This window comes from Neopelma chrysocephalum, unplaced genomic scaffold (assembly GCF_003984885.1).
Source record: "Neopelma chrysocephalum unplaced genomic scaffold, ASM398488v2 Primary Assembly neopelma1_171, whole genome shotgun sequence".
NCBI lineage: Eukaryota > Metazoa > Chordata > Aves > Passeriformes > Pipridae > Neopelma > Neopelma chrysocephalum.
The window spans coordinates 128,004-142,070 of NW_020897833.1; the positions used below are offsets into that span (position 1 = coordinate 128,004).

A 14,067-nucleotide genomic window follows, 5' to 3' on the forward strand; every position below is an offset into this window, starting at 1 on the left:
GCTTCTCCAGGAATTCCATCCCAGCCCCTGGTGGGGTGTGTTTGGCCTGATTTAAGGTGGGGGCAGGGGGTGACGCAGTTTTGGGGGTTACCAGGAAATGCTGTTGTAGCTTCTGCCTTGGCCAAAGAGGGGAGATGGGAAAAGTGGCAAATCTTGGCCTCTCCCAGCACTGGAGCCTTGGGAGCAGCTCTTCCCGCTCTCCTGGAAGTGCTGGGACTTCACCGCCGGTGCTGGGCACTGCTGGGGTCACACCTCCACCCCACGGGCACTTTTGGGCCCCTCACGAGACATTGGGGGGCTGGAACATGTCCAGGGAAGGGGACGGAGCTGGGGAAGGGGCTGGAGCAGCAGGAGAACTGAGGGAGCTGGGAAGGGGCTGGAGAAGCCCTGAGGGAGCTGGGGGGGCTCAGCCTGGGAAAAGGAGGCTCCAGGGCTGGGGGGTTGGACACTCCTTTGGCTCCTTCTGGCAAAGAAGGCACCAAATGGCCCCCAAATGTCCCATTTCCAGGGGTTCCGCTGCCCTCAGCCCTGGCACAGCCATGGAAGTGTGGGGAGAGAAGAGCCAAGGGAGCTGGACAGGGACTGTCCATCGGGAACTGTGCCGGGACACAGGGAATGGCTTCCCACTGCCACAGGGAGGGTTAGGTGGGATATTGGGCAGGAATTCTTGGCTGGGAGGGTGGAGAGGCTCTGGAATGGCTTTCCCAGAGGATGCCCCATCCCTGGAAGTGTCCAAGGCCAGGTTGGATAAACTTGGAGCTACCTGGGCTAGTGGGAGGTGTCCCTGCCCATGGCAGGGCTGGGACTGGATGGGATTTAAGGTCCCTCCAACCCAAAGCATTCCAGGACTCCATGGGACCAGAAGGGGAAGGGACTGGCCTTGTCCCTCCTGGTGCCAATGAGCTCCAAGACGAGGGTTGTGGGATCAGGAAGACAGGAACGCTGGGATGAGGTGGGATGGAATCCAAGAGGTCAATATTTAGGGTTGTGCACTTGGAAACCAGAGCCAACAGTTCCTTCTCCAATCTGGAAAAAATCTCAGCCCTGCTGGTGAATCACAGGAAGGGAATGAGCAAGAGCAGGGGCTGGAGATAAGGGAAAGCCTGGAATGCACCAGGATTCTGCATTTCCAGTCAGGATGGGGAATGTCTGGGTTGGAGAATCACCTGGAGCCCTCACTGACTGTGCTCAGGGGGGGATCTGGGACAGGGACATGAGCAGAGAGGGGCAGGAAAATCTTAGGAGAGCTTTTTTACCCAGGAAGACCAAAGGGCTCCTTGCCTGGATGAGCAGGGAGAGGCCTGGGAGCAGAAACCTCAGGAGGGTGATAAAGGATGAAGGAAACAGGGATGAAATGGCAGGATAGTGAATGGTGGAAAAGCTGCCTGGAAACTCAGAGTCTGGGAGAACTCCCAGGGTCGGGGGAGCTTCCCTATGGATTAGGGAGATGGAAAGTCAGTGCCACAGGGCAAAGCCCAGGCTGAGGGCACTGCCTGGAGCAGGAATTCGGGCTGTACGGAAGGAGGGAGGTCTTGGGGCTTGGCAAGGGCAGGGTGGGAGGAAGGGGAGCTGCAGGGACAGCCCTGCAGAGCTTTGGGAATTGTGGGAGCTCTGATGGAGCTCAACCCAGGGATGAAGTCGGGTGAGACCCTGCAGAGCTTTGGGAATTGCAAGAGCTCTGATAAAATACAAACCAAGTGATGGTTCCAGGATCAGATCCAGCAGAGGTTTGGGAATTGCAGGAGCTCTGATAAATCAATCCGGGGCTGGTGTCAGGGTCAGACCCTGCAGAGGTTTGGGAGTTGCAGGAGCTCTGGTAAAGCCCAGCCCAGGGATGGTGTCGGGGTCAGATCCAGCAGGAGCACTCGCTTCCAGTGCCTCCATCCTTCCCAAGAAAACCAGTCTGCCCCAGCATCACCACCTCCCCCTCATTCCCAAAAATCTGTGTGTTAGTGGCACAGAGGGATAGAGAGGAAAACTCCCTCTGAAGTGGCTGCTCCGTGTCCCATCCCGGCAGGAGCTGTCCCTGTCCCAGCAGAGCCTGTCCCCAGCCCTCGGTAGCCACCCTGCCCTCTTTGGAAGCCCCCCTGGCACGGGCTGCTCCCCCCATCCCGCTCCTGCCCATGGTGCGTTTTTCCCTGTTTTCCCCCGGGTTGGCCCATTGCCTTTAAAAGGCGAAATGCTCCGCACTAAATTTGGGCATGCGGCTCTGGCCGCTTCCCTGGAATGTCCTCGGGTTTCAGGCTCCCCCGCTCCCCCCTTCCCCGCCTCCCGCCCGCTCCATTGGCTTCCCGGCTCCCGAACCGCCGCCGGACCCCGGCATTGGCCAGCCCCGGGTTGTCCTCTCTGGAAAACCAGGGAGAGCCGCCGGGATTTAACACTTGAGCACCTGCTGCCCCCCGGGAAGCAGCTTCGGGAGCTTCGGCTTCTGTTTTTTTCTCTCCTGCCTCGGGAACCCCAAAACCGCCACCGTGTCTCGCCAGAGGGCCAAGATGTCCAAGGTGGCCAAGTACCGGCGCCAGGTCAGCGAGGACCCGGACATCGACAACCTGCTGTCCACGCTGTCCCCGGAGGAGATGGAGGAGCTGGAGAAGGAGCTGGACGTGGTGGACGCTGAGGGGAGCAGCCCCACCGAGAAGAACCGCACGGAAAACTCCTCCCCCGGCCCCCAAAACTGCGACCCGGAGCTGAACCACCACGGCAGGGAGTCCCGGAGGGTCCTGCGCAGGGAGCAGGCTGTGGATGTAAGTCATGATCCCTCTGGGAAAGGGGGGACACACCTGGAACCCCCCTGGGCTGAGGGAGAGAGGAGGTGGGGAAAAAAATTGCGGGAAAGGCTGTGCTGGGGAGGAGCTGCTGTCACGGAGGGCCCAGGGAGGTGGTCCAGGCATCCCAGAGGGGATGGGGTGTCCCTGAAATCCTGGTGTTCCTGTAAAATCCTGGTGCTCCCCTAAAATCCTGGTGCTCCCCTAAAATCCTGGTGTTCCCCACAAAGCCAAAGCTGTGCTGGTGTCCAGGGATTTTCTTGCTGTCCCTGTTCTGACATCCCTGGGCAAGGCTGTGGATGGAGATGGGTTGGGAATGGAGATGGGATTCCCAGGAGATGCAGGGACAGCGATCCCGTGGGCTGCATTTTTCCTTCTTTTTCCTCCTTTGGACACCACTGACCTCTCGGTCCTTCCAGTGCTCCTCGTGCAAAAGCTCCAACAGCCCCTGGTTCTTGTGGAATAAAAAGTTTCTGGGAATCAAGGAGCAGGTTTGGCCCCAAACCGTTTGTTTCCTGGTTATTGTTTGCTTCAAATCCATCCTTTAATTTGGATTTGGGCCCATTTATCTCCTTTCCTGCACTGGGCAAATCCCTCGGGAGCTTGTTTGGACCTGGAGAGCTTCGTGCCAGTCCCTCTGCTCCTGTTGTGCCTCCTCAGTGGGATCCAATCCCACTCCCTGGCACATTCCTTCACCTCTGCACTAAGAATATTCAGGATTCGTGCGTGGGAGCCTGGGAAGCAGCTGGTTTCCCTAGTTTTCCATGGCTGAGCCAGGGGGGGAAAGGCTGTGACTTTCCAGCTCTTTATCCAGGTGCTCCTGGGCAGGTTTCATGTCCCAGGTGGGATTTGGGGCTGAGAGGTGTCAGCAGCACAAGTGGATCCAAGGATTTTGTGGATCCCCCTTTAATTCCAGATCTGTTCCAGGCCACCCAGGTCTTCCAGCTGGTCAGTTGAGCTGAAATTGCCCCAGGAGCACTTGGAAACAGCTCTTCTCGGGTATTTCTGGAGTTTACAGAGGAGGCTCTTCTCCTGAGCGCGGCTTGGAGCAACCCCTCTCCCCCCGAAATGTCGGGAATGGGAATTCCCACCGCAGGAGGAGTAGCCGGAGGTTTGGGAAGGGGTTAAGCGGCTCCGCCAGCCCGGTCCCGGGATGCCTGGGATGTTCCCGTGGCTCCAGGACAAGGCACAGCCGCCCCCTTCCAAATGTGGCTCCTGGCGTGGGCCGGGGACACGCAGAGCCCCGTCCCTCCCAGCACGGGCTGGGATTGATTCCCGGGAAGATTTCCCGGCGGTGGGGAAGTGCAGGTGCCGCAGGAAGCGCTGGGAAGGGGAGCGCTGTGGTGTGGCCCCAGTTATCCCAGCGAGGATGACCCCAGTTATCCCAGTGAGGGCACTGGTTTGCAGCTGATCCCGAGGAATGGCTCTAGAAAAGCCACTTTTTTGGGTGGGAGACACTTTGTTTTGGTGTCACCCGTGCTTCTGTTTCCCTTGGAACGGTTGGAAGATGAGGAGTTGGCCGGGAACTGGGAGAGGGAAGTGTCCACGATCAGGAGGAAAGGAGGAAAGTTGGGGTTTTTTTGGAAAAAAGAGGAAATTGCCTGTTAGAACATAACACGGTTTGGGAGATTCCCGAGAGAGCCGTGGGAGGGGATTCGGGATGTGGGAAGGGGTGGTGAGGGCAGGAGGGACACCCAGCAGAGAGTGCAGGGCCTGGAAGGTGGGAAGGGCACCTGGAAAAGCTTTTCCCTGAGCTCGGGAGCTCCAGGTCGTGGAAGGCAAAGCCAAGGTGGAGGCGCGGGAAGGGCTGGAGGGGCAGAACTGCAGCCCGTGGAGGGGAAGGGAAAAATCCCACTCCTGGCGCTGCCGGGAGCCGGGATCAGCCCCCGGGATCGGGCAGATCCCGCGGGACGTGGGGGCGGGACCAGCAGCCCACAGGAACGATCCCAAAATCCAGCTCCGGGAGGGGAATTACCCCCCGTGCAAGGCAGCCCTGGGCGGGGCTTTGCTGCGGGATGGGGGTGGGTCTGGAGTCACTGGGGTCACTGGGGACCCCTGACCCCCCCAAACACCCCTCAAATGACCTGGAGACCCCCAAGACCCTCCCAGGGACCCCCAAGACCCCCAGGACCCCCAGGACCCTCTCAAGGACCCCTGAGACCCTCTCAGGGCCCCCCAAGACCCCCCATGCTCTCGGGGTTCCCACCTCAGCCAGGAGTCTGGGGTCACTGGAGACCCCAAAACAGTCCCAGTGGCTCCCCAATGACCTGGAGACTCCCAGGATCCCCAGGACACCCCAGGACCCCCCGAGACCCCCCAATGACCCAGAGACTGCCCCCCACAGACAACCCAGGATCCTCCAAGATCCTTCAAAATTTCCCCAGGGACCCCCTCAATGACCTGGAGACTCCATCCATCCTCCTCCAGTTTGGGTTGGGAGGGGAAGGAAAACCAGCTCAAGGGGGAGCCTGGGCCGGTTCCTTCCCTCTGGAAGTGCCCAGGGAGCTCTGGGAGGGGAGCTCCAGGTGTCCCAGGAGCCGGAGCTGAAGGAGTGTTCCCCAGGAGATAAAGGAAGAGGGGATTTCTGGGAGTTGGTGGCTCTTTCCTGTCACAGGCAAAGGAATCGAGAGAGAGGAACTGGGGTTGGGAACACCCTGGGAAGTGGGAATGGTGGCATTAAAGGGCCAGAGGGCAGGGATAGATGGGATATTGGGAAGGAATTCTTCCCTGGGAGGGTGGGGAGGCCCTGGAATGGATTTCCCAGAGGATGTCCCATCCCTGGAAGTGTCCAAGGCCAAACTGGAGCAGCCTGGGATAGTGGGAGGTGTCCCTGCCCATGGCAGGGGTGGGATGGGATGAAATTGAAGGTCCTTCCCACCCAAACTATCCTGGGATTTCAGGATTAACCACTGGATGATTTACCTGGGGCACAACTGACCTGCTGTCCCTTGAAATCTTCACATCATTCCCGGGATTTCCCTCCAGAGGAGGAAAAGCTGCCGTGGGAAGGGGCTCCCTGGGGGCTGAGCTGGGGCAGGAGAGGGGCCTGGGGGGTCTGACCGGGCTCTGTCCCATCCTTCCCCTGCTCCTGGTGACAAAACCCTCCTGTTTGAGCAAACATTCCCCCTGGAGACACCCCCATCCCAAGGGGGTCCCGCCAGGATGGGCTTTAGGGAATTATCTTTAGGTCCCTCCCTGGATGGGCTTTAGGGAATGATCTTTAGGTCCCTGCCAGGATGTTCTTCAGGGAATGATCTTCAGGTCCCTTCCAACCCTAACCATTCCATCATTCCATGAGCTTCCCCACTGGCATTTTGTCACCCCTGAACCCTCACAGGGACCCTCTGCCAGGTTCTGAGGAGCAGAGCCCATGGGAAGGATCACAAACTCCACATGAGCCACAAATTCCAGGTGGTTTGGTGGACATTTTCTCCTTGGAAGTTGCCAAATCCACAGCAGGAGGTTTTTCCTTCTCAAAGAATTCCACAAAATCCACCTGCTGCTGCCCTTGGATCCCCACAGGGCCCAGGGGGCTCCCAAAACACAGAACCCCTCCCTGTGCTCTCCCTTCTCCAGCACCATCACCTTCCCTGGCCATGGACGGAGCTTCCTTCCCTCACCTTGTGGAATCCTGGAATATCCTGAGTGGGAAGGGGCCCATGGAAATCATCGAGTCCAGCCCAGCCCTTCATGGGACCCCCCAAAATCCCTCCAGAGAGTGTTGTCCAAAAACAGCCCCTGAGCTTCCCCTGCGAGGAGAGGACACCAGGATGGCCCGACCCCACCAGAATTCCCAGTCCTGCCTCCCAACAGGGAGGATTTGATTCCTCCCTGGATTTGATTCCAGGCACGGATGGCTGGGAAATGCAGGAAATTCCATGAGGGAGCATCATCCTGCTGGGGGAGGGGGGTCGTTCCAGGGACACCAACCCACTCCTTCTGCCAGGACCCTCCCACCGGGGGGTCTCTTCCCATGGAATCCAGGAGCAGCTTCCCGGAGGGAAAGGCTCTGGACAGGGGTCACTGGATGCCATGGAAGTTGTGCCCAGTGTGGATGGTTCCTGTATTTCTGTGTCCTGGAGTCTGAACTCCCTTCCCGTGGGAAGAGCTGAGCTGGCTCCGGGATCTTCCAGCACTTCCCTTCCTCTGGGATATCCCGCTCCCTCCTCTGCAGGGAACACCCCCTCCTGCTCCAGATCCATGGATCCTTCTCCCTGCAGGCTCCTGGGAATGTCCTGGGCAGGGAACAGTCCCTCCTGCTCCAGATCCATGGATCCTTCTCCTGCAGGCTCCTGGGAATATCCCCGTCTCCCCAGGCTCCGTAGGCTGGACAGGTTCCTCATGGCCTGCTTTGGATGCAGAGAGAACACCAGTGGCCTCAGGGGGGTTATTTAATCCAAATCCAGCATTTTTGAGGGATGCTGGACCCAGAGGGTCCTGCTGCCATGGAGAAGGATTTCAAACTCCTTGGGAATGTCATGGGAAAAGTCCTGCCTTCTTTTCACTCAGTGGGGTTTGTGGCCTGGGCCGGGAGGGTTTTAATCCAGGCCCTGGAATTCCCTGCATGGAGAGGGAAGATCCTCCCCAGGGAGTCCTTCAACACCCCGGGAAAACCAACGGCAGTAATTCCACTTCACATTCCCGGTCTTTAAATCCTCATTAATGCTCAAAGCTTTTCATCTTTCCATGGAAACATCCGGGGGAAATCCAAGCCTTTAGCTCTGAGACGGGCTCAGGGATCCCAAACAGGGAGTGCAGGGCTTGGGTCGCACTTTGGGCGTCTCCCCGGGCTGGGCCTGACTCAGATTTGCTTAAACCCGGCTCTTGTGTTCCCAGCCCGGCCTGGCCACGTCCCAGGACTGTTCCCGCTGCCTTCCAAGAGTTCCCAGTTCCCAGCTCTTGCCTTCCTTTGAACCATGTCCTGGGCTGGGCCCTTTTCCCTTGTCAGGGAATTGCTGTGGTTGGAATGGACCTCAGAGAACAAGTCCAGAGGATCCTGGAGTGGGTTGGGTTGGAGGGATCTCAAAGCTCATCCCATTCCACCCCTGCCATGGGCAGGGACACCTCCCACCATCCCAGGCTGCTCCAACCTGGCCTTGGACACTTCCAGGGATGGGGCATCCTCTGGAAAACTGATTCCAGGGCCTCCCTACCCTCCCAGCCAAGAATTCCTTCCCAATATCCCATCTAACTCTCCCTCTGGCAGTGGGAAGCCATTCCCTGTGTCCTGTCCCTGCATCCCTTGTCCCCAGTCCCTCTCCAGCTCTCCTGGAGCCCCTTTAGGCCCTGGAAGGGGCTCCAAGGTGTCCCTGGAGCCTTCTCTTCTCCAGGGGAACATTCCCAGCTCTCCCAGCCTGGCTCCAGAGCAGAGTGGCTCTGGAATCCTGGAATCCCAGGCTGGTTTGGGTTGGAGGGACCTTCAATCCCATCCAGTCCCAACCCTGCCCTGGACAGGAACACCTCCCACTATCCCAGGCTGCTCCAAGTTTATCCAGCCTGGCCTTGGACACTTCCAGGGATGGGGCAGCCTCTGGGAATTCCGTCCCCCCCTCCCAGGGAAGAACAGTCCAGGACACGTCGCTCTGCCCAATCCTGCCCTCCAGGGAGGTGCTGGGGTGGGGACACAGGGACATCCCTCCAGGGCCTCTCCAGGGGTGGGAAGTGGGCAAAGCTTTGGGTCCTTCCACCAGCACAGAGGGATGGAGCTGGGCTCTGCATTCCCCCATGGATCACATCCAGGACATCCAGACTGGGCACAGCTTTGGGAAGGAGCCAGAGGGGTTGGGTTGTTCCTGTTTATTCCCACAGGAGGTCCTGGGTGGTTTGTCCAGAGGCAGGAGGGGACAGGGACGGGGTTGGGATCTGCTCCCTGGAACAGGGACAGGACAAGAGAACGGCTCCGAGTGTGCCAGGGGAGGTCAGGTGGGACATCGGGAGGAATTTCCTCATGGAAAAGGTGGTCAGGCCCTGGCAGGGGCTGCCCGGGGAGGTTTGGAATCCCCACCCCTGGAGGTGTCCAGGGAAGGCCTGGATGGGGCCCTCAGATGGGAATTGGGAACAGGGGGGACTCCAAGGTGACCTTGGAAGGCTTTTCCAACCTCAGGGATCCTGTGACATCCAGGAGATCCCTTTTATCTGTCACCTTGTGCTGCCCAGAAGTGGAAGCTGTGTCTGTCTGGGCTCCCTGGGCATTTCTGGGAACACCCCAACCCTGTCAGGAGAGGGGAGAACAGCAGGAGCAGGAGCTGTGACCCCCCAGAGATGTGGGGGTCCATCCAAGGGGAAGAGAAAAGCAGGAATGATCCCATGGCAGCTCCCCGAGAGATCCACTGTGTGGACAACAGCTGGACAGAGTGAGGTGACAACACCCAGAGGTTTGAGCTGCTCCCAAAAACCAGTGTGAGAGGGACCCTCCCGGCCAGAGCAGGGGTTTTGTGAGGCCACGGGGGGGCAGAACTCTTGTTTTCCACGTTTTCCATGTTTTCCTCGCGTGAGCAGGACAAGGGGCAGCACAGAGTGTTCCCAGTGCCCGGGAGATGACTCCAAAGGCACTCCATGCCTGGGAGATCCTCGGTCCATCTAAGGGCACAAACAAGGGGGGGAAAAAAAAGCTGGATTTCCAGTCCATCTGAGAAAAAAAGGAGTAAAAATCCGAGTTCTATATTTACAGATAGCACAACTGGGATGCAGATAAATCCCTGGAAATGTTTGGAGGGTTTGGCTTTTATGGGCTGAGCTGCCCAGGAGGTTTCGCGTGTGTTTGTGTTGAGCTGATAAATAGATGGGGGGGGAAGAGCTGCATCTGTTCCCTCTCAGCCTCTTCAGCAGCCCTGGGACATCCCTGGGGGCCCAAAACCATCCTGGGGATCCCAGCAGGACACTGGGATCAGCCAGTGGCCTCACCCAGCCCACCCTTCTCCATGTGGGAATCGCAGGATGGAGAGGGAAGAAGGGAGAGGGAAGAAGGGAGAGGGAAGCTCTCCCTGCAGGGGCAGGAGGTGTCGGGGGTCGCTGTGAGCTCGAGGTGGTGGCAGGGGACAGTCACAGGGGGCAGAGTCCTGCTCTGGCCTTCCCTCTGCCCAGAGGGGGAGGCAGGGATGGAACAGGCAGGAATTGGGGCTGGGGAAACAACCGGAGCCAGGAGCAGCCGGGGAGTGTCCGGCAGGAGCAGGGCAGGGATTGGGGTCACACCTCCCATCCTGGGGACACCTTTGGACCCCTCACAAGACACTGAGCGGCTGGAGCGTGTCCAGGGATGGGAAGGGAGCTGGGGGGGCTCAGCCTGGGAAAAGGAGGATCAGGGGGACCTTCTCTCTCTGGAATTCCCTGACAGAAGGGGGGAGCTGGCGGGGGGGGGGAGTCGGGCTCTGCTCCCAGGGAACAAGGGACAGGACAAAAGGAAATGGCCTCCAGCTGTGCCAGGGGAGGGTCGGGTTGGATACTGGGAACATTCCTGCCTGGAAAGGGCTGTAAAGCACGGGAAGGGGCTGCCCAGGGGGGTTGGAGTCCCCACCCCTGGAGGTGCTCAAAAGCCACGTGGATGTGGCACTTGGGGACATTTTCTTAGTGATGGCCTTGGCAGGGCCGGGGGAGGGTTGGACCCGATCTCAGGGGGCTTTTCCAACCCCAGTGATTCCATGATCCAGTGGATCCCTGCAGAGGTGCCAGCAGGTCTCGGGGCTGAGACACCACAGCTGGGTTGGGATTCACACCTGGATTATCCCGAGGGCTCCCAGGAGTCCTTCTCCCCCCTGGCACATGTTGGACATGGTGCCTGGCACCATGGCACATGTTGGACACCCCTGGCACAGGGACCAGCCCTGGCACAGCCCCGGGAGCCCCTTCCCTGCCAGGGAAACCCCCCATTTCCAGGATCCAGAGTTAGTGACCCCTGGCACATCCAGCTCCCCCTCCCCACATCCTGGGATGCAGCTCCCATGTGATGCCAGAGCCTGAGGAGCCACTGCTCCTGTTTACCAGAAAACATTTAAGGGAATAACCAGCAAAACCAGCTCTGGTTTTCCAGGCAGGGGCTCCTCCCACACCAGGTGCCCTGGAGGGGTGTCTGTGTTGTCCCAGGGGCTGCTGGGTGGGATCCATGGGATCCATGGGATCCCTGCACCACCAAGGGGCCTGCAGGTGCTTCCATGTATTCCCAGGAGGCTCCTGGAGCTCCCGGAGGGATTCCCAGGAAAGTCTGGTCCCTGAGCATCCATCCCTGGTGACACAGAGGATGGGGATGGGATTTAAGGGTGGGGTTTCAGGATGGGATTTCAGGCTCACTGGAGCTGAATGGCAGGTCTACTGTTCCTAAAATCCCGTGGAATGCTTGTTATGGGCCACCCAAAACGTGTGTCAGGCAGAAATCCAGCCTGGAGGTGTCCAGGGTGTGAATCCCTGGAGTTCAGTGCCCTTCACAGCCTCTGCTGGGGAAGAGGAGACCGGGGAAAAGGTCTCAGCTTGGGAACACCCACTGCAGGAGCAGGGCTGGGAATCCAGCAGGCAGGAGGGAAAAATTCCGGCTTCTCACAGCAGGTTTGGTTCGAGGAGAAAAGGTTTCCATTCCCAGAGTATCCAGTGGCTTCAAGGCTTCCTGGAAAACAGCTCTGTCTCCATGGAAGGGCTGGAACTCTTCTATTAAAGGAAACCCCGTTGGGCCGTTTGTTATTGGCCCAAATTCAGCCAAACAATCCCCAAGTGAGGCCCAGGAGCTGCCCAGTCCCCGGGGAGCAGCTCTGCTCCTGGAAAGGGCACCTCTGAAAAGCACTGGGAATGGCTTTTGGGGTCAGGGAGGTCTGGGCAGGCAGAAGGGAAGGGGAAAAACTGAGTTCCTCATTAAAACACCAGGAATTCTGGGAGGGCAGGGAGCTGTTTACGTCCCACCAGAGCAGGGGCTGCATGTCCCAGAGCTCCTGCAACCCTCCCTCCATGCCCAAGGAACTCAAAAGTACCACGGGAGACCCCCTTGGCTGCCTGGGAACAGGGGGGACACTGGGGGGTGGGAGGGGGCTCTCAGGACACCCCCGAGGGGTCTGTCCCCGGCTGAGGGGGGCCATTCCAGGCTCAGCAGGATCTTGGGGGCTCGTTCCTGGTGGTCTCTGGTGTTGCAGGTCCAGCAGCTCCCAGGACTCAGCCAAGGACATGGAATTCTTTCCCGGAATGTCCTTGGCTCTGAGTTGTCCCTGAGTTCCTCCCAGTTGGCCGAGGGACGCAGGGAAGGAGCAGCTCTGGTGGTTTGTTGGGATGTGAATTGATTTTAACCCCCCTCTGCTGTGGCTGGAGCAGAACAGGAGTGGGAACCACCCCCCAGGGACCCCAAACAACCTGCAAACCCTGCCTGGGGCACCTCAGGGGGGTGGGACAGCCCTAGGGAACATTCCTGTCCCCAGGAGCTCCTCCATGGTTTGTTCTCAGCCCCAGAGTCCCACGGGGGGTGTGGGATGCTGCTGCCTCCCTCGGGGGCTCAGGGGGCTTGGGGGAGGACAGAGGGGCCCCGGGGGTCCCTGGAGTGCAGCAGGGAGGGAGGTGACTCCGGAGGGTGATGGGAGGGAGGTGACTCCGGAGGGTGATGGGAGGGAGGTGACTCTGGAGAGTGATGGCCAAGGTTGGAGCTGTGGGTTTGAGCCTCATGGTGGCTCTGGAGACTTTGGGGACACACTCGGGGGCTGAACCCCCCGGGCAGTGACCCAGACAGTCAGAGATCCGGAACTGTTCCCAACCCCAACCCACTTCCTTCCCTCGCCAGTCCGGGCTGGGACCCCCCTCTGACCCCCAGATTTGGGTGAGCTCTCCCCTCCCTCCTGGGCCTCCCCCCTCCCCTGCTCTCCCACTCCAACCCCCCCAGGATCTGGGTGGGACCTGCTGTCCCAGCCCTGTCCTGCCGAGGGATGAGCTGGGCAGGAGGGATTTGTTATCCCAGCAGGGCTTGGGAGAGAGGGATGAGCCCTCGGCTGGGGGTTGTCCCCCACCCTGCAGCCCCGAGGGGCCTCTGGTTGCTCTGCAGGGAGCACAGGGTGTTTGTTGGTGGCCAAATCCACGTGCCAGGCAGAGGGTCCCAGGGAAGGGTCCTTGGCTCTGATGGCTCCAGGCACGGTCAGAAATCCCCTCCTTGGAGCTGAGCCCGGATTTCCCAGCTGGGGGTCAGGATGGGGCTGATCCTGGCTCAGGTTTCCCCCCTGGTGCTCCCCAGGCTTTTGTGCCACTCCAGGGGGATGTCCCACAGCTGGAAGGGGAAGTCCCACAGCTGGGAGGAGAAGTCCCACCCTCGGCTTCCAGAGGCCACCGGGAGCACCGGGAGCGTGTGCAGGGCCGGGAAGGGAGCTGGGAAGGGGCTGGAGAAGCCCTGAGGGAGCTGGGGGGGCTCAGCCTGGGAAAAGGAGGATCAGGGGGAACCTTCTCCCTCTGGAATTCCTTGACAGGAGGGGGGAACCGGGGGGGGTCGGGCTCTGCTCCCAGGAAAGAAGGGACAGGAGGAGAGGGAACGGCCTCAAGCTGTGCCAAGGAGGGTCAGGTTGGATATTGGGGAAATTCCTGCCTGGAAAGAGCTGTAAAGCACGGGAAGGGGCTGCCCAGGGGGGTTTGGGGTCCCCATCCCTGGAAGGAAGGCCTGGACATGGCACTCAGTGCTCCGGGCTGGGTGACAAGGTGGGGATTGGGAACAGGAGGGATCCATGGGCTGGGAGGGCTTTTCCAACCTCGGTGATCCCGTGACACTGGAGATGGAGTCACTGCCAGGGCTGCAGGTCGAGGGGTTCTGCTGACACCCCCTTGTCCTCTTGGGGGACAGCATCACCCGTGTCCCCAGCAGGGACCTCAGGGAGGAGCCTTCAGGACTCCTCATGGAATCCTGGAATGGTTTGGGTTGAAGGGACCTCAAAGCCCATCCAGTCCCACCCCTGCCATGGGCAGGGACACCTCCCACCATCCCAGGCTGCTCCAGCCTGGCCTTGGGCACTTCCAGGGATGGGGCATCCTCTGGAAAACTGATTCCAGGGCCTCCCCACCCTCCCAGCCAAGAATTCCTTCCCAATATCCCATCTAACTCTCCCTCTGGCAGTGGGAAGCCATTCCCTGTGTCCTGTCCCTGCATCCCTTGTCCCCAGTCCCTCTCCAGCTCTCCTGGAGTCCCTTTAGGCCCTGGAAGGGGTTCCAAGGTGTCCCTGGAGCCTTCTCTTCTCCAGGGGAACATTCCCAGCTCTCCCAGCCTGGCTCCAGAGCAGAAGGGCTCCCGTCTTTGGAGCATCTCTGTGGCCTTCCCTTCCCTTCCCTTCCCTTCCCTTCCCTTCCCTTCCCTTCCCTTCCC

General features: G+C 59.7%; 1 protein-coding gene across 1 annotated transcript in view; it reads left to right on the top strand.

Annotated features, from left to right (window-relative positions):
- Positions 1 to 860: 860 nt before the first annotated feature.
- LMOD1 (leiomodin 1) overlaps positions 861 to 14,067 on the top strand; it is a gene marked incomplete at its 3' end in the record, with an annotated part of 20,115 nt that continues 6,908 nt past the window's right edge. The window contains exons 1-2 of the mRNA XM_027701858.1: positions 861 to 1,727; positions 1,794 to 2,744. Of these exons, the coding sequence (XP_027557659.1) occupies positions 2,493 to 2,744 (252 nt within the window). The remainder of the gene's footprint in view (positions 1,728 to 1,793; positions 2,745 to 14,067) is intronic.